Source organism: Bos grunniens, chromosome 18 (assembly GCF_055505025.1).
Source record: "Bos grunniens cultivar Pamir isolate PY7600 chromosome 18, Bosgru_T2T1.0, whole genome shotgun sequence".
Lineage (NCBI taxonomy): Eukaryota > Metazoa > Chordata > Mammalia > Artiodactyla > Bovidae > Bos > Bos grunniens.
This window is the reverse complement of record NC_141182.1, coordinates 62,786,091-62,805,433: the sequence shown is the minus strand read 5'-3', so window position 1 is coordinate 62,805,433 and position 19,343 is coordinate 62,786,091. Positions and strand designations below refer to the sequence as shown.

General features: G+C 47.5%; 1 protein-coding gene across 4 annotated transcripts in view; it reads right to left on the bottom strand.

The window, feature by feature from the left end:
- The window catches only part of RDH13 (retinol dehydrogenase 13), a 29,236-nt gene extending 15,623 nt beyond the window's left edge, over positions 1 to 13,613 (bottom strand). For all 4 annotated transcript variants that reach the window (XM_086354528.1, XM_086354530.1, XM_086354529.1 and 1 more), the window contains exons 1-6: positions 13,451 to 13,613; positions 11,068 to 11,186; positions 8,854 to 9,009; positions 6,112 to 6,216; positions 1,372 to 1,584; positions 518 to 619 (exon numbers count right to left, since the gene is read on the bottom strand). In XM_086354528.1, the coding sequence (XP_086210654.1) occupies positions 518 to 619; positions 1,372 to 1,584; positions 6,112 to 6,216; positions 8,854 to 9,009; positions 11,068 to 11,186; positions 13,451 to 13,515 (760 nt within the window). In that variant the 5' untranslated portion in view covers positions 13,516 to 13,613. The remainder of the gene's footprint in view (positions 1 to 517; positions 620 to 1,371; positions 1,585 to 6,111; positions 6,217 to 8,853; positions 9,010 to 11,067; positions 11,187 to 13,450) is intronic.
- Positions 13,614 to 19,343: the final 5,730 nt, after the last annotated feature.

Sequence of the window (19,343 nt, the reverse complement as noted above, 5' to 3'; positions counted from 1 at the left end):
GTCAGGGAACTAAGATCCCACATGCGAAGCGGCCAAAAGGTAAAAGAGAGAGAAAATGTATGTGTGAACTTACTGAGCTACGAGATGCCCAGAGAGCAGGGAGAATACTGTTTCCAGGGTGTCTGTGAGGGTGTGTGTAAAGACTGTGAAATCCACCCTCCCAAGGTGGGCGGGCACTGAGAAGTTAACTGGGGGTGAGACGTTGAGCCCGGACGTCCAGCCCTCTTGGCTTTTTGAGTCAGCGTGGGACTTACACCAGCAGTTCACCTGCCCTGGACCTCAGGCCTTCGGGTTTGGGCTGGAACTACAGGGCCAGCATTCCTGGGCCTCTGACATACAGGTCAGGCCCCCACAGATGCATGAGCCAAACCCTCCTAGTCAATCTCTCTAAATACCCCTGTATATCCTATTGGTTCAGTTTCCCAGGAGAACCCTAATACACTGAGGAAGGGCCCTGGGCCCCAAGCTGGGAGGACAGGGGTTCAGCTAAGGGACCCCAGGCCGGGAGGGGACTTACCAAGCGTGAAGCTGGAGAAGGCGGAGCTGTGCATGCCCGTGTGTCTGCCCAGCTCTGTCCTGGCCACACCGGGATGCAAGGCGTTGACAGTCACGCCCGTGCCTGGGACAGAAGGGAAGAGTGAGGCGAGCAGACAGCAGGTTCACCCCTTACCAGGAAGGCTGATGCTGCCCGCCCTGGGCTCTGGGGCTCCCCCGAGTCTACATCACCCTCCTGCTCTGAAACCTTCACATCCATGCTTTTATCTTGCACGGCAGCTGTCTCACAGCTGCCCAGAGCAAAGCTTCTGAACCTGAGTGTATAAACATCACCTGGAGGGCTGGAGAAGCCCAGACCACTAGGCTCCATGCCCAGAGTCCAAAGCAGTGGGTCAGGGAGGGGCTGGGTTGCTGCAGTTATGACAAGCGCTCAGGTGAGCTCACACTGCCGGTCACCAGACCCTCTTTGAGAAGCCAGGGCAAAGGGCAGGCTCTTCAGCTTTGGCACTACGGACGCTGAGCTGGGATCATTCTTTATCCTGTGCACTGTAGGATGTTGAGCACCACTCCGGCCTCTGCTCACGAGATGCCTCTCCCAAACCGCCCCTCTTCCCCAGACAGACAGCCAAAAACATCTCCAGATACTGCCAAAGCTCCACTGGCCTAGAATAGCAAAGGCTCGGAGCCTGTGTGGGAGGAGCAGAGAAGAACGCGGAGATCGACTGTCTGTCTGCGTCGGGCATAAGTGTGTCATGGGTTGGCCTGCTCTGTCCTGGAGCCACTGCTTGACCTCCCATCCACCCAGGGTCACGGCAGGACCGCTTCAGGCTCGGAGCCAACGGAGAGGGGAGCCCAGCGAGGCTCAGCCACGCGCACCTTGAAGCCGCCGGCTCAGCTCCTTGGTGGAGACGACGACGGCCAGCTTGCTCTGGCAGTAGGCTGCCTTCGTGTCATACTTCCTCTTCTCCCAGTTCAAGTCCTCGAAGTCTATGTGCCCAGCAACGTGGGCCAAGGACGAGACGTTGATGATGCGCGAAGGGGCGGAGGCTTTCAGCTTGTCCAGTAGCAAGTTTGTCAAAAGGAAGTGGCCTGGAAGAAGGAAAACAGAAAGACAACTTTTCCTCAATTCTTGTCCCAGGCGTAGGACCCTACTGAGAACATCACCTTATTGCCTCCTTCCATAACCTGTGTTTCTCAGCAGGGTCCCCCTCTGCCCTCCAGGGGGCATTTGGCAAAGTCTGGAGGCAAACTCCATCCTTAGAGCTGAGGACCGTATGGGAGTGCTACTGCCACCAAGTGGGTGAGGCCAGGGGTGCAGCTAAAAGTCCCACTGTGCAGGAGCTGCCTGGGGGCCTTCTGCTTAGGATGCTGGGATTTCACTGCTGCAGCCTGGGTGCAATCCCTGCCCAGTAAACTGAGATCCTACAAGCCCTGTGATGCACCCAAAAAAAAAAAATCCTGCAATGCACAAAACAGTCCCCACAACTAATTATCACAAACTCCTGTGACAGCCCTCTATGAGGGCTGTCTGTCTCTCAAAATCCGTTCTCCGTTTCTTTTCCAGTAATAGAATTTTGGGTTACCCATGAGACTGCCCAGTAAACGACTACATTTCCCAGTCTCCGCTGCAGCTCCACCAGGTCACATGACTGAGTCCCAGCCAGCAGCGGATGAAGATAGTCACATGTGTGTTACAGGCAAATTGTGCGTGCTTAAGTTGTTCATACTGTTCATGGGGTTCTCAAGGCAAGACTACTGAAGTGGTTTGCCATTCCCTTCTCCAGTGGACCACATTGTGTCAGGCCTCTCCACCTGACCCGCCCGTCTTGGGTGGCTCCACAGGGCATGGCTTAGTTTCATTGAGTTAGACAAGGCTGTGGTCCTAGTGTGATTAGATTGACTAGTTTCCTGTGAGTATGGTTTCAGTGTGTCTGCCCTCTGATGCCCTCTTGCAACACCTACCATCTTATTTGGGTTTCTCTTACCTTGGACGTGGGGTATCTCTTCACGGCTGCTCCAGCAAAGTGCAGCCGCTGCTCCTTACCTTGGATAAAGGCAAAATGATAGGATACTGAAAGAGGAACTCCCCAGGTCAGTAGGTGCCCAATATGCTACTGGAGATCGGTAGAGAAATAACTCCAGAAAGAATGAAGGGATGGAGCCAAAGCAAAAACAATACCCAGCTGTGGATGTGACTGGTGATAGAAGCAAGGTCCGATGCTGTAAAGGGCAATATTGCATAGAAACCTGGAATGTCAGGTCCATGAATCAAGGCAAACTGGAAGTGGTCAAACAAGAGATGGCAAGAGTGAACATCAGCATTCTAGGAATCAGAGAACTAAATTGGACTGGAATGGGTGAATTTAACTCAGATGACCATTGTATCTACTACTGCAGGCAGGAATCCCTCAGAAGAAACGGAGTAGCCATCATGGTCAACAAAAGAGTCCAAAATGCAGTACCTGGATGCAATCTCAAAAACGACAGAATGATCTCTGTTCGTTTCCAAGGCAAACCATTCAATATCACAGTAATCCAAGTCTATGCCCCAACCAGTAACGCTGAAGAAGCTGAAGTTGAACGGTTCTATGAAGACCTACAAGACCTTTTAGAACTAACACCCAAAAAAGATGTCTTTTTCATTACAGGGGACTGGAATGCAAAAGTAAGAAGTCAAGAAACACCTGGAATAACAGGCAAATTTGGCCTTGGAATACCGAATGAAGCAGGGCAAAGACTAATAGAGTTTTGCCAAGAAAATGCACTGGTCATAGCAAATACCCTCTTCCAACAACACAAGAGAAGACTCTACACATGGACATCACCAGATGGTCAACACCGAAATCAGATTAATTATATTCTTTGCAGCCAAAGATGGAGAAGCTCTATACAGTCAACAAAAACAAGACCAGGAGCGGACTGTGGCTCAGATCATGAACTCCTTATTGCCAAATTCAGATTAAATTGAAGAAAGTAAGGAAAACCACTAGAGCATTCAGATATGACCTAAATCAAATCCCTTATGATTATACAGTGGAAGTGAGAAATAGATTTAAGGGACTAGATCTGATGGACAGAGTGCCTGATGAACTATGGGCGGAGGTTCGTGACATTGTACAGGAGACAGGGATCAAGACCATCCCCATGGAAAAGAAATGCAAAAAAGCAAAATGGCTGTCTGAGGAGGCCTGACAAATAGCTGTGAAAAGACGAGAAGCGAAAAGCAAAGGAGAAAAGAAAGATATAAGCATCTGAATGCAGAGTTCCAAAGAATAGCAAGGAGAGATAAGAAAGCCTTCCTCCGCAATCAATGCAAAGAAATAGAGGAAAATAACAGAATGGGAAAGACTAGAGATCTCTTCAAGAGAATTAGAGATACCCAGGGAACATTTCATGCAAAGATGGGCTCGATACAGGACAGAAATGGTATGGACCTAACAGAAGCAGAAGATATTAAGAAGAGGTGGCAGGAATACACAGAAGAACTGTACAAAAATTATCTTCACGACCAAGATAATCACGATGGAGTGATCACTCACCTAGAGCCAGACATCCTGGAATGTGAAGTCAAGTGGGCCTTAGAATGCATCACTACGAACAAAGCTAGTGGAGGTGAAGGAATTCCAGTTGAGCTCTTTCAAATCCTGAAAGATGATGCTGTGAAAGTGCTGCACTCAATATGCAAGCAAATTTGGAAAACTCAGCAGTGGCCACAGGACTGGAAAAGGTCAGTTTTCATTCCAGTCCCAAAGAAAGACAATGCCAAAGAATGCTCATACTACCACACAGTTGCACTCATCTCACACGCTAGTAAAGTAATGCTCAAAATTCTCCAAGCCAGGCTTCAGCAATACGTGAATCGTGAACTTCCAAATGTTCAAGCTGGTTTTAGAAAAGGCAGAGGAACCAGAGATCAAATTGCCAACATCCGCTGGATCATGGAAAAAGCAAGCGAGTTCCAAAAAAACATCTATTTCTGCTTTATTGACTATGCCAAAGCCTTTGACTGTGTGGATCAAATAAACTGTGGAAAATTCTGAAAGAGATGGGAATACCACACCACCTGACCTGCCTCTTGAGAAACCTATATGCAGGTCAGGAAGCAACAGTTAGAACTGGACATGGAACAACAGACTGGTTCCAAATAGGAAAAGGAGTACGTTAAGGCTGTATATTGTCACCCTGCTTATTTAACTTATATGCAGAGTACATCATGAGAAATGCTGGGCTGGAAGAAGCACAAGCTGGAATCAAGATTGCCGGGAGAAGTATCAATAACCTCAGATATGCAGATGACATCATCCTTATGGGAGAAAGTGAAGAGGAACAAAAGCCTCTTGATGAACGTGAAAGTGGAGAGTGAAAAAGTTGGCTTAAAGCTTAACATTCAGAAAACTAAGATCATGGCATCTGGTCCCATCACTCCATGGGAAATAGATGGGGAAACAGTGGAAACAGTGTCAGACTTTATTTTGGGGGGCTCCAAAATCACTGCAGATGGTGATTGCAGCCATGAAATTAAAAGACGCTTACTCCTTGGAAGAAAAGTTATGACCAACCTAGATAGCATATTGAAAAGCAGAGACATTACTTTGCCAACAAAGGTCTGTCTAGTCAAGGCCATGGTTTTTCCTGTGGTCACGTATGGATGTGAGAGTTGGACTGTGAAGAAAGCTGAGCGCCGAAGAATTGATGCTTTTGAACTGTGGTGTTGGAGAAGACTCTTGAGAGTTCTTTGGACTGCAAGGAGATCCAACCAGTCCATTCTGAAGGAGATCAGCCCTGGGTGTTCTTTGGAAGGAATGATACTAAAGCTGAAACTCTAGTACTTTGGCCACCTCATGCGAAGAGTTGACTCATTGGAAAAGACTCTGATGCTGGGAGGGATTGGGGGCAGGAGGAGAAGGGGACGACAGAGGATGAGATGGCTGGATGGCATCACTGACTCGATGGACGTGAGTCTGAGTGAACTACGAGAGTTGGTGATGGACAGGGAGGCCTGGCGTGCTGCAATTCATGGGGTCGCAAAGAGTCGGACACGACTGAGCAACTGAACTGAACTGAACTGAAGTTGCTCATTCCCTTCTCCAAGGGATCTTCCCCACCCAGGGATCAAACCCGGGTCTCCTGCACTGCAGGTAGATACTTTACCACCTGAGCCACCAGGGAAGCCATGTCACCCCCCAAACACCCCTAAAAAAAAAGTCCTACCCTCCAGTACCTCGGAGTGTAACCTTATTTAGAGAGAGGGTCTACAGAAAGGTGATAAAGTTTAAACGAGGTCATTAGGGTGGTCCCTAATCGTGTGTGACTGACACCTACCCAACGTCCCTCAGTCTTACTGATGGACTCAGAGTGACAACAGATAGACTGACACAGCAAGTCAAGGACAGATAGAGACTGGAGGACAGACAGACAAAGGGACAAGAGGCCAAGAGGCTGATGAAAGGTCCGGGACTGAAGGTTCAGCCAGGAACAGGGGGCTCCCCGAGCTGCCAGGTGAGCCCACGCACGGCCGCCTTGGAGAGTGGAGGAAGACCCCGCCCAGAGCCTGCGTCTGGTCCACGGGGGCCCCACCCACATCCCGGGCCGATGCCACTCAGCCGGCAGGCTCACCCAGGTAGTTAACGCCAAGCTGCATCTCAAAGCCGTCCTCCGTGGTCCAGTGCGGGCACCGCATCACGGCCGCGTTGTTGATCAGGATGTGAACGTGCTCCTCCTCTGGAAAACGGGGGTGAGGACAAACGGGACTCAGCTTCCCCTGCTATAAAATGGGTAACAGAACCTGCCAGGTAGGACGGCTTCATCATGACCCCCTCAAAAAGTACTTTCTGCAACCTAAGTGTCCATCGACAGAGGAATGGACAAAGAAGACACAGTACGACGGAGTATTATTGGGCCATAAAAAAGAAGGAAATGATGCCATTTGCAGCAACAGGGACGGACCCAGAGACGATCATACTAGGTAAAGTGAGCCAGAGAAAGGCAAAATTATGATATCACTTATCTGTTGTTATTGTTCAGTCACTATGTTTGTGTCCGAGTCTGTGACCACATGGACTGCAGCACGCCGGGCTGCCCTGCCCTTCACTACCTCCCAGAGTTTGCTCAGACTCATGTCCATTGACTTAATGATGTCATCCAACTATCTCATCCTCTCATTTATATATGGAATCTAAAAAAAAAGGATACTAATGACTTTATTTACAAAACAGAAATAGACTCACAGACACAGAAAACTTATGGTTGCCAAGGTGCAGGGGGAGGGATTAATTAGGAATCTGGGATTAACATATGCCCGTTACTCTATATAAAACAGATAACCAACAAGGACCTACTGTATAGCACAGGGAACTACACTGAATACCTTGTAATAATCTATAATAGAAAAGAGTCTTAAAAAAAATGTATTTTTGTGAGCGTTCATGTGTGTATATAACTAAATCAGAGTTCAAGTTTGCTATAAACCTGAAACTAACAAAACATTGTAAGTCAATTATATTTCAATAAAAATTTTAAAACACACACACAGGAATTCCCTGGCAGTCCAGTGGTTAGGACTCCACGATTCCACAGCAAGGCACAAGGATTCAACCCCTGGTCGGGAACTAAGATCCTACAAGCCCCACAGTGGCAGGGAGAGAAACACACACGCACAAGACAGCCACGACAATAAAAGGAAAAAGTCCTGCCCGCACTGATCTCCAGGAGAGAGCTTCGGACAAAAAGCAAGGGGCAGTATCAGCTGGATAACTGCGGTTTATACAAAAAACCCAAGGGGAGGCGTATCCCCCCGTTTGCTTTATACACGCATCAACAGTCCCCCAGAGGACGCACAGCGGGGGAAGCAGTGAGCCCATCTGAGGACAGCAGCCAGCGAGCTAGTGGTGGCTGTGCCGGGAATATGTTTTCCTGTAGCCCCGTTTGCACTTTCTGAACATTTAAGCTTGCAAATGTTATTCCTGTTCGAAAAGTAAATAAATATGTAAGTGGTTCTGAGACCGCGCAGCAAGCAGCAGGAAGAGTGAGTCAGCCATCAAGGAGATGAGAGTGCAAAGAAACGCCAGCCTCATGCCTGGCTCTGCAGAAGGAGACGCCCAGCGGAGAAGGTGGGCGTTCCTGGGTGCTCTGCGTCGTGCCTGCAGGTCCCCTCTGAGTCACTTGTCCTCACGGCCGACATGGCCCCAGGCACTCCAGAGACAGAGCCTGAATCTGACTCACGTCTGTGTCCCCTCAGGAGTCACCTCAGCGCCAGGGAGCCTGAGCAAACAGTGGGTGAGTCGGTGTTTCTGCCCTTCTCCTCCTGGTTAACTCTTCCTCTGCCTCCCTACACATCAAATCCGTTCCCAGCTTCTGCTTCTCCCAGGAGCCCAGCTTAGACAGAAGGACTCGGTTTTCCTGGACAGTGGGACTCAGTAACCTTCTTCTGTAAAGGACCGGGTAGCAAATATTTTCGGTTTTGCAGGCGATTTGGTCTGTCTCCACTGAACTCTGCCCTCTCAGGACTAAAGCGGTCACAGACAATATGGAAATCAATGGGCCCAGCTGTGTGTCAATAAAACTTTACGGAGGTGATTTGTTGTTGTTGAGTCGCTCAGTGGTGTCCGGCTCTTTGCAACCCCATGGACTGTAGCCCGCCAGGCTCCTCTGTCCATGGGATTCTCCAGGCAAGAATACTGGAGTGGGTTGCCATTCCCTTCTCCAGCAGATCTTCCTGACCCAGGGATCGAACTCACATCTCCTGCATTGACAGGCGGGTTCTTTAGCACTGAGCCACCAGGGAAGACCCTTTATGGAGATATATGCATACATATAGCTGAGTCACATTCTTCTACAGCAGAAACTAACACAACACTGTAAACAATTATACTCCAGTTAAAAAAAAAAAACCTTTAGGGAAACTAAAACCTGAATTTTTAACACAACACTGTAAACAATTATACTCCAGTTAAAAAAAAAAACCTTTAGGGAAACTAAAACCTGAATTCCAGGAGTTCCCTGGCGACCCAGTGGTTAGGACCCTGTGCTTTCACTGCCCAGGGAGCAGGTTCAAGCCCTGGCCCGGGAACTAACACCCTGAAAGCCATGCAGTGTGGCCAAAAAAACAAAACACCATCTGAATTCCAAATAAAAGTCACATGTCGTGAAATGTTATTCTTTTTTCTTTCCCGCATGTAAAAATGAAAAATATGTAAACATGAAAATGTCAGAAAAGAAAACAGTGTAAAATCTTCACCCAAAGACGGAACAAAAACGGGCAGTGACCGACACTCGGCTCCAGGGCCTGCCCGGTGTGCTCGATCCTCACGGCCTGGCCACTCAGGCCCTCCCTCACAAGCCCCGAGGCCTCTCTCTTGCCTTCAGTGACCTTCGCCGCGAACTCTCGGATGGACTTCAGGGAGGCCAAGTCCAGGTGCCGGGCGTTGACACGGTGATTGAGGGTCTCCCCTCGAATCTCCTTGGCCGCCGCTTCGCACTTCTCCATGTCTCGACAGGCCAGAATGATGTTGCCTCCTGGAAGAGCCAGACGAGAAAAAAAAATTTTTAATAAACATAAAAAAGATCCACTCCTAAGCGTACGTACCCAAGATAAATGAAAAGATAAGTCCATACGAAACTATGTACTCTAACGTACACAGAGGCACTGTTGAGACAGAAACACCCCAAATGTCCATCACGGGAAGAATGAACATGGAGGGGGAGGGATAAAGTGGGAGTTTGGGACTAACATATACACTCTGCTGTATATAAAATAGATAACCAACAAGGACCTAGTGGAGAGCACAGGGAACTCTGACCAATATTCTGTAATGAGCTGAATGGGAAAGAACTTGAAAAAGAATAGATACATGTATGTTTAAAACGGAATCACTTTGCTGCACAACTGAAACTAACGCAACACTGTAAATTGCTATCCTCCAATATTCAAAAAAAGCATTAAGGGAAACGTGGCCCATCCATCAGTGGAGTATTACTCAGCCGTGAAAAGGAAGGAAATCCCAAAGCATCCCCACCACGGATGAGCCTCACAAACACGATGCTCACTCAGTCAAAGCAAGAGGCATAAAAGCACAGTGTATGATTCCATTAATCTGAAATGCCCGGAGAGGCAAATCCACAGGACGAAGATCAGCGGTTTCCCAGCTTTGCAGAGGATGGGACATTAAGAGGGCCACGGCTTAGAGGACCCAGGTGTTATTTCGGGGTGATGAAACATGTTCGACAATGGGGAGCAGTCATGGCTGCACATTTCTGTGAAGATACCAAAAATCCCAGAAGTGTGTATTTTAAATGTGTGAATTAAATATTTAATACACCCATTTAAAAAAAAAAAACTTTTTTTTCTTTTTTTCAAATTAGAAAAGTGAGGAAAAACAGGGTCTGAGAAAAGGATGGGCAACAAGGACGCTGACTGTGTGGGTCTTTGGGGCTCCCCTGGGGTGGACCAGCCGCCTCCTCCACACCGGCTGCCCCATCACAGCCCAGGACAGAGTGCATCAAGTCCGGGCTCCGTCCGTCCTCGCAGGGCCAGCCCGGCCCTTGGACGGCGGTGGGTGTGTCGGCCCAAGTTCCGGTCTCACCAGGTCCGGAAAGGAACACCTGCCCCTCCCTGGGGGAAACCCCGTATGATGAGGCGCAGGGGCAGAGGACCGCCCATCATGGCCCCCATCACTCTGACCTTGAGGCCAACATGCAGCTCGGGCCTGGCTGATCCAGCAGGGACGCATTCACTGGCCACCGCGTCTCGAGCCCTCCAAGGAGGCCCTCCAAGGAGAGGTCCCGGCCTCCCCCAGCCCTCACGCCTGCCCCGGCCTCTCCCTCCTAACTCGTCTTCCAGCTGTTCAAACAAAAATCGGGACGCCTTCCTCTCTCGTGCCTGTCCCCCCAGAAACCCCACTAATTCTAAATTCAAAAGAGAGCTCTGTGGGGACTTCCCTGATGGTCTGGTAGTTAGGAATCCAAGCTTCCAGTGCAGGGGGCACAGATTTGATCTCTGTTCAGGGAACTAAGATCCTGCATGTCACACAGTGGGGCCAATAAATAAATTTTTTAAAAAAGAGAGATCTGTGTGCTGAAGAGGGCACGTCTCCATAAGCCCACTCTGACCATGAGAAAAACATCAAACAGACCCAAATCGAAGGGGGCATTCTTTCTATTAAAGACCCAATCAGTAAGCTTGGAAGAGCCTGAAGTCAAGTCTTACTCCCAACCTCTGACCCAGGCCCCAACCCAGTCACCAGGACTGAGTCCAACCAGCATAGGAGAGGGAGAGGCCGATGCAGAGAAAAACCCAACCAGAAACTGCTGAGCCTCCACAGGCTCCTCTGAGCCCCTGGACCCATCCGCCCCCTTCCAGGAACACCAGGCTTTGGGGCTTACACCAGCCTGCGTTTGTTTCTGCCACTTACAGAACCGAAAGAATCAGAAGCCTTAACACCCCCAGATGAATCCCACCATCCACCACCAGGTCTTAACACCAGATCTTAACACCCCCAGGGGAATCCCATCGTCCACCACCAGATCTCGCTCCCAAGCCCCAAGCCAAGAAGCAGGTGCCCAATGGGACATCACCTCTTTTGGCCAGCTCCAAGGCAGTCTGCTTCCCGATGCCCGTGTTGGCACCAGTCACAATGACAGTCTTCCCGGGAATGGTGGCCTTGCTGGGACAAGCCCCGCCGGCAACAAAGTCCCTGGAGGTAGGAAACGGGAGGTCAGTTCCATCTGTCTGTCCACTCTCACTGCAGGTGCCCCCAACGGTTATGATCTCAGACAAGTGACCACTCTGAGCTTGTGTTCCCCCAGTGGAAAGATGGGAACAATATCCCACAACCCAAGGGAGCCCTGTGGTTACTCAGCACCTCCTGGTGTGGGGAAGCCTCCTCGTCATAACCATCGTTAGCTGATAAAGACCCCTGTGTTCAATCCCTACGGCTGTTGTAACATTTCACTAGGAGCTCAGTAGGTTAAACCACACAATGGTGTTTCCCTAGAGTCTGCAGTTCAGAGTCCCAGAAGGGTCTCAACAGAATAAAACTGAGGTGTCAGCAGAGCTGTGTTCCTTCTGGACGCGCAAGGGAGAATTGAGAATTGTTCCCGAGCCTTTTCCAGATTCTAAGGGCCGCCTGCATCCATGGGCTCGTGGCCCCTTCCTCCACCTTCAAAGTCAGCAACACAGCAGCGTCAAGTCTCTGGCTCTGATTCTCCCGCCTCCCTCTTGTGAGTACCGTTGTGATGACGCTGGGGCCACCTGGTGATCATCTCCCATCATGGAGGTCCTTAATGACATCTGCAGAGTCCCCTTTGACCGGTAAGGATACATAGTCATAGGATCTAGGCATTAGGATGTGCAGGGCAGGAGGGCCTTATTCTGCTACTGTGTCTATATTCCAGAGGCTAAATACTGGAAACAACTAAATGTCCCCAATAGGAAGCTGGCCAGAGAAACAGTGTCCTCTCCAGACAAGAGGGTCATTTTTAATTAAAAATAAATAGTCATATTCTCCATCCCCAACTAGGGCATTCAGCTTTCTTTTATTCTTCCCATACTGGTATTTTTTATTATTATTATTTTTAAGCTTTTTCAGAACTAACAGACATCAGCATGAATAAAAATAAAAACAGCAGCCAATGAATTTTTTTTTTGGCCATGCCTTCTGCTTTGAGGGTTCTTACTTCCCCAACCAAGGACTGAACAGTCAGGCCCCGGCATGAAAGCGCCAAGTCCTAACCCCTGGACTGCCAGGGAATTTCCCGATGATTTCTATAAGGAAAAATTATTTCCATTTCCTAGAGCTTTCAAAAAAAAGGTGGTTAATATTTACAAAGCAGGAGTTTATAAAAAACAAGATACCAGCTGGCTACACAAAAAAAGACTTTATTGGATCAGGAGGAACAACTTCAAAATGAAGCCTCATCACAGAGCAGATGAACAAGCCTAAACATATTTATGCAAAGAGATTAACAGTCAATCAGTCTATCCTTCGACCCCTTATGAGAGGGGAAAAGAAAGATACTTCAATATTGCAATCACTTTCTGGCCTAACTCCCAGCTCTTGTGTAACTGTAATAAAATACGTATTGCTAATCCTGAACACTTAATGTAAGGTCTACCATCTTAAATTTTTAAGTGTACAGTATAACACTGTTACTACAAGCATAACACGGTTATATTTTTAAGTGCTCAATAGTCACACTGTATGGCTCATAATAGCCAGGGCAAATGTAAAAGATTTCCATCTTCACAGAAAGTTCTACTGAATGGTGCTGCTATAGAATATTTGGTTGCGGTATTTTGGTTTGGAGTGGGGGGGATTTTTATATTGAAGAATAGTTGATATACAGTATTATATATGGTACAGGTGTACAACATAATGCTTTACAATTTTTAAAGGTTATATTCCATTTATATCTATTATAAAAGAGTTGCTATATTCCCCTGGTTGTACAATATCTCCTTGTGGTTTATTTTATAACTAACAGTTTGCACCCCTTAGCCCCCTGTCTTGTTTTTATTTAGTGAATTCCAGGAACCACAGGAAAGAATAACGATCTTTTCATTGACTGAGTTGGACAATCCTAACTTGTTTCTCTGATTCCGGACAACGAGAGCTTAGGTGGCATACACGTTCCTTGCATCTGGGCCAGGACGTGACATATGGGAGGTGCCCAGTAGGTATCTGCTGAATGAATTAATTAATGCACTAAAAGTCCGGAAGCAACTAGACCAAAACGTTTACCAGGGCCCGGATCCGCCCCTCTCTCTGGCCGACCTTGGGCCGTGACCTGCCCGCTCGGGGCCCAGCCTTGTCCCCGCATTCTCTGGGAGCACTGCTGGATGAGTGGACTGGAGGACTCCTGGGTGGGCGAGGAGCTGGCGATCTACATCCGGCCCTCCCTCCCTGTCCAAGCCCACCGGCCCGCTGTTACCGCGCCTGAGAGACCCGCGCGAACTCACTTGAGCAGCACGGCGCCGCCCACGGCCGTGCCCAGCACGGACAGCGGCAGAACGTAGCGGCTCATGCCTGGCCGGAGCTGGAGTCTGACTGCAGCCGCCCGCACGCGCGAACCCCGGAGTCTGCACCTAGAGCGCGCCGCCCGGGACCCACGTGCGGAAGGGCACACGCCGCCGGAACCCGCGCCTCAGGAAGGGGCGGGGCGGGGGAGGGGCCCCCATGGTGGGACCTATGGGGACGGACTGCGAGCGCAGCTGCTGCTGGGAATGGTAGTTTCAGGGGCCGGGGCCTCGGGGGCGGGGCCTACGCGCTGTTCCGATGACGTCACACTCCCTCTGCTTAAAAGTTCAGCTCGGTGCCGTAGGGACCCCAGGGTCCCAGCGAGGCAGCTGTCGCTTCCGGACCTGGTCCTCTATTTGTCTTTCAAATGGATCAGCCTGTTTCCTCCTCTAAAAATACGTGTGCCTACGAACTAGCTGTGTATAAAACAAAACAGCTCCGAGACGATATTGTACAGCACAGGGACGACAGCCAGTATTCCATAAAAACTTTAAACCGAATGTAATCCGTAAAAAATTTGAATCACTGTTGTACACCTGAAACTAATGTAGTACTGAAAATCAAGTATACCTCAATGAAAACAAATAAATAAGTGGCATAAATATACGAGTTATTTGTCGACTTTCTGGGACAATTTGATAAATTCAATGCTCAGAATCCAAGACCTACAAGCCTAGGAGGTTCCCAGATTCCTGGAGTACTGAGCCAGGAGGTCATGGGGATGTAAACTTCGGGCCTGAGGGAGGAGGGGCCGGGAGTCTGGACCTCGGGTCTGAGGGAGGGGCTGGAGGCTGAACTTCTGAGTCTGAGGAGGGGCCCACCCTAATTCAAAATGACGTCCCCCTAATTCACTACATCTGCAACAACCCTATTTCCGAATCAGATCGTATTCTGATGTCTACTACACATTAGGATTTCAACATATATAAATTTGTGGGAGTAGAAGGGAGAGGCAATTCAACTCATCCCACTTAATCAAAATAATCAAAAGTGGGAAGCAATCCAATTTTGTAATAGATATGTCCATCAACAGCTAAAGGAATAAGTTATTTATAGTAAATTCAGACAATGGAAAGAAAGTGAAAGTGAAGTCGCTCAGTCCTTTAGGACTTTTTGCAGTCTGTGGACTGTAGCCTACCAGGGTGTTCCGATCTTGGCATTCTCCAGGCAAGAATACTGAAGTGAGTTGCCATTTCCTTCTGCTAAGACAATGGACTCTTTCTTAATAAAAGGAATGGTCTATTGGTATTTGTGCAATATGTTTGATTCCAGTTACATGACAGTCTAGGAGAGAGAATGAATACCAGTGTTTACCAAGGGTTGAGGGGGTGGGGGATGTAATTACTGCAAAGGGAACCTTTGGGGAGTTTTGGAAAGAGTGTCTTGGTTACACAGGAATTTATACACATGACAACATACATTCGTCAAGTCTCATCAGTATGTTCGCTGGATTTTATTGTATGTAAGACACTTCCCAAGTGGCGCTAGTGGTAAAAACAAACTCGCCTGCCAGTGCAGGAGATGTAAGAGGCACTGGTTCAATCACTGGGTCGTGAAGATCCCCTGGAGGAGGAAATGGCAACCCACTCCAGTATTCTTGCCTGGAGAATCCCATGGACAGAGAAGCCTGGTGGGTTACAGTTCATGGGGTTGCAAAGAGTCGGACACGACTGAAGCGATTTAGCATGCATGCATTGCATGTAAATTATACTGCAATAAAACTGATGAAAAAGCAAAAAACAGAAACCACTGAAAAGATTTTCATAATTTAGTTTCAAAAATTATATCATCCAAGTAACTCTGATTTATGATTGGATTGAGTTTGTCAATAATCCACAGACACACTTTAGAACACTTTCAAAATGACAAATAGCTGATTAATAAATTGTTTCCAAATGTCCCAAGAACTTTTTTTTTTCTTTTCCTTTTTTTGTTAACAAGGCAAAACATGCCTATTTAGCTAAAATTGATGAGTCGGGGTAGGACATGGCAGAAATGTACAAGGCTGGAGATGAGAGGCTCGGGGGTCAACAGAGCACTCAGGATGGAGAAGCCTGAGGTCAGCAGTCTTATAGGTGGGGGCCCCTACCCCCCAAAACAGCAGGAAGTCTTGGGAACAGGATGAAAGCATCCAGACAGCAGGCTCCAGGTTGGTCTCTGAGATGGGGATGTCCAGGGTGGAGAAAGATCTAGCAACTCTGAAGCATCATCTCTTGGCTCCATTACGACACAGAGGGCTGACATGACTTGCAGGTCTGGGGCAGCAGCACCAACAGTGAGTCATGAAAACCCTCCTGGACACAGGAAACACGACAGGGCATCCAAAGAAAGCACTATGGCCGGCATCCAGGATCTGTGATTGGAGAATCAGACTAGGAGCGAGGGAAGACTTCCTCAGTCAGTCAGTTCAGTTGCTCAGTCCTGTCGGACTCCTTGTGACCCCATGAATCTCAGCATGTCAGGCCTCCCTGTCCATCACCAACTCCTGGAGTTCACTCAAACTCACGTCCATCGAGTCAGTGATGCCACCCAGCCATCTCATCCCCTGTAGTCCTGCCCGCAGTCCCTCCCAGCATCAGAGTCTTTTCCAATGAGTCAACTCTTGGCATGAGGTGGCCAAAGTACTGGAGTTTCAGTTTCAGCATCAGTCCTTCCAATGAACACCCAGGACTGATCTCCTTTAGAATGGACTGGTTGGATCTCCTTGCAGTCCAAAGGACTCTCAAGAGTCTTCTCCAACACCACAGTTCAAAAGCATCAATTCTGTGCTCAGCTTTCTTCACAGTCCAACTCTCACATCCATACATGACCACTGGAAAAACCATAGCCTTGACTAGACAGACCTTTGTTGGCAAAGTAATGTCTCTGCTTTTCAATATGCTATCTAGGTTGGTCATAACTTTCCTTCCAAGGAGTGAGCATCTTTGAATTTCATGGCTGCAGTCACCACCTGCAGTGATTTTGGAGCCCCCCAAAATAAAGTCTGACACTGTTTCCACTGTTTCCCCATCTATTTCCCATGAAGTGACGGGACCAGATGCCATGATCTTAGTTTTCTGAATGTTGAGCTTTAAGCTAACTTTTTCACTCTCCTCTTTCACTTTCATCAAGAGGCATTTTAGTTCCTCTTCACTTTCTGCCATAAGGGTGGTGTCATCTGCATATCTGAGGTTATTGATATTTCTCCCGGCAATCTTGATTCCAGCTTGTGCTTCCTCCAGCCCAGCATTTCTCATGATGTACTCTGCATATAAGTTAAATAAGCAGGGTGACAATATACAGCCTTGATGTACTCCTTTTCCTATTTGGAACCAGTCTGTTGTTCCATGTCCAGTTCTAACTGTTGCTTCCTGACCTGCATATAGGTTCCTCAAGAGGCAGCTCAGGTGGTCTGGTATTCCCATCTCTTTAAGAATTTTCCACAGTTTATTGTTTATTATTATTATAAACAATAAACAAATGTTTATTATTCCACAGTTTATTTGATCCACACAGTCAAAGGCTTTGGCATAGTCAATAAAGCAGAAATAGATGTTTCTCTGGAACTCTCTTGCTTTTTTGATGATCCAGCAGATGTTGGCAATTTGGTCTCTGGTTCCTCTGCCTTTTCTAACTCCAGCTTGAACATCTGGAAGTTCACGGTTCACATATTGCTGAAGCTTGGCTTGGAGAATTTTGAGCATTACTTAACTAGCATGTGAGATGAGTGCAATTGTGCAGTAGTTTGAGCATTCTTTGGCATTGCCTTTCTTTGGAATTGGAATGAAAACTCACCTTTTCCAGTCCTGTGGCCACTGCTGAGTTTTCCAAATTTGCTGGCATGTTGAGTGCAGCACTTTCACAGCATCATCTTTCAGGATTTGAAATACCTCAACTGGAATGCCGTCACCTCCACTAGCTTCGTTCATAGTGATGCATTCTAAGGCCCACTTGACTTCACATTCTAGGATCTGGTTCTAATCACACCATCATGATTATCTGGGTCATGAAGCTCCTTTTTGTACAGTCTTTCTGTGTGTTCTTGCCACCTCTTCTTAATATCTTCTGCTTCTGTTAGGTCCATACTATTTCCATCCTTTATCAAGGCCATCTTTGCATGAAATGTTCCCTGGGTATCTCTAATTTTCTTGAAGAGATATCTAGTCTTTCCCATTCTGTTGTTTTCCTCTATTTCTTTGCATTGATTGTGGAGGAAGGCTTTCTTATCTCTCCTTGCTATTCTTTGGAACTCTGCATTCAAATGCTTATATCTTTCCTTTTCTCCTTTGCTTTTCGCTTCTCTTTTTTTCACAGCTATTTGTCAGGCCTCCTCAGACAGCCATTTTGCTTTTTTGCATTTCTTTTCCATGGAGATTGTCTTGATCCCTGTCTCCTGTACAATGTCATGAACCTCCGTCCATAGTTCATCAGGCACTCTGTCTATCAGATCTAGTCCCTTAAATCTATTTCTCACTTCCACTATATAATCATAAGGGATTTGATTTAGGTCATACCTACATGGTCTAGTGGTTTTCCCCACTTTCTTCAATTTAAGTCTGAATTTGGCTAGGAAAACTTCCTAGAGGAGGCAAAACCTATATAGGGTTTTGAAGGATGAGTAGGAGTTCTTCAAATGGACTGACTGGAGTCATGAGAAATTGTGAGGCAAGTTGCTTGCGATGGTAGGAGGTTGGACTTGAAGGCGTAGGCAGCTGGCAAGAGATGTGGCTGAAGAGAAGATTAAAAAACAGAAAAAAGGCAATAATGCCAGCTTTTGTTTATTAAGTGTGGGCTTCCCTGGTGGAACAGTGGTAAAGAATCCACCTGCCAATACAGGAAACACAAAAGACATGAGTTCAATTCCTGGGTGGAGAAGACCCCCTGGAGAAAGAAATGACAACCCACTCCAGTTCTTGCCTGGAGAATTCCAAGAACAGAGGAGCCTGGCGGGCAACAGTCCATGGAGTCGCAAAGAATCAAACACAACTGAGCAGCTGTGTACATCACACAGCACAGCATTGTTCATCGAGTACCTAGTCTGTGCCAAATATTTAATCCACACAGCAAATCAAAGTATAGGTTTGCTGCTGGGGCGTTGCAAGGGTAGCTGGGTCTGGCAATTCTTGAGATTGTGGAAACTCAGGGTTCCTGAATCATGGAGTGGGCAAGATGTGGGAGAAGGGAAGGTTCCACAGAGGCTGTACAGACCCCAAGACATGGATCTAGAAAGATCTTGTTTCAGATTTCTGCTCCACCTCTTCTTAGATGTGTACCTTGAGCAGTGACTTCCCCTTTGTTAACTTCTGTCTCTTCTTACCCACCAAAATGACAGAGTTAGTATCCTTCATATGTAAAGAGTTCTAATGAATCAATAAGGAAAAAAAAAAGTCTCACCCCTAACAGAGAGAGGGGGGAGCATAGGCAAAGGATATAAGGGTCAATTTGCAAAGAAAGAAAATTAACAAACACATAAAACTACTCAGCCCTACTGGGAATCAAAGAAACTCATTAGGATAATGACAAGATGATAGTTTTCACTTATCAGATTGGCAGGATCAAAGCAATGATAATACCCAGTGTTGGCAAGCATGTGGTGAAACAGGTACACCTACCTGTTGGTGGGAGTGTCAGTTGGTACCTAAAAGGTCATTCAGTAATCCATGGCAAAATCATCTGCACCAATCTTTGACCCACCCCTTCCCCTTGGAAGAATTTAGGCTAAGAGAATAATAGGTCATTGGGAAAGAAACACATGGGGAAATGTTCCTCATTGCCCTGTCTCTCTGTAATAGCAAGACACTGGCATAGATAAAATCAACCTCTACATCTATCAGTACAAGTTAATTCGTCTGTACG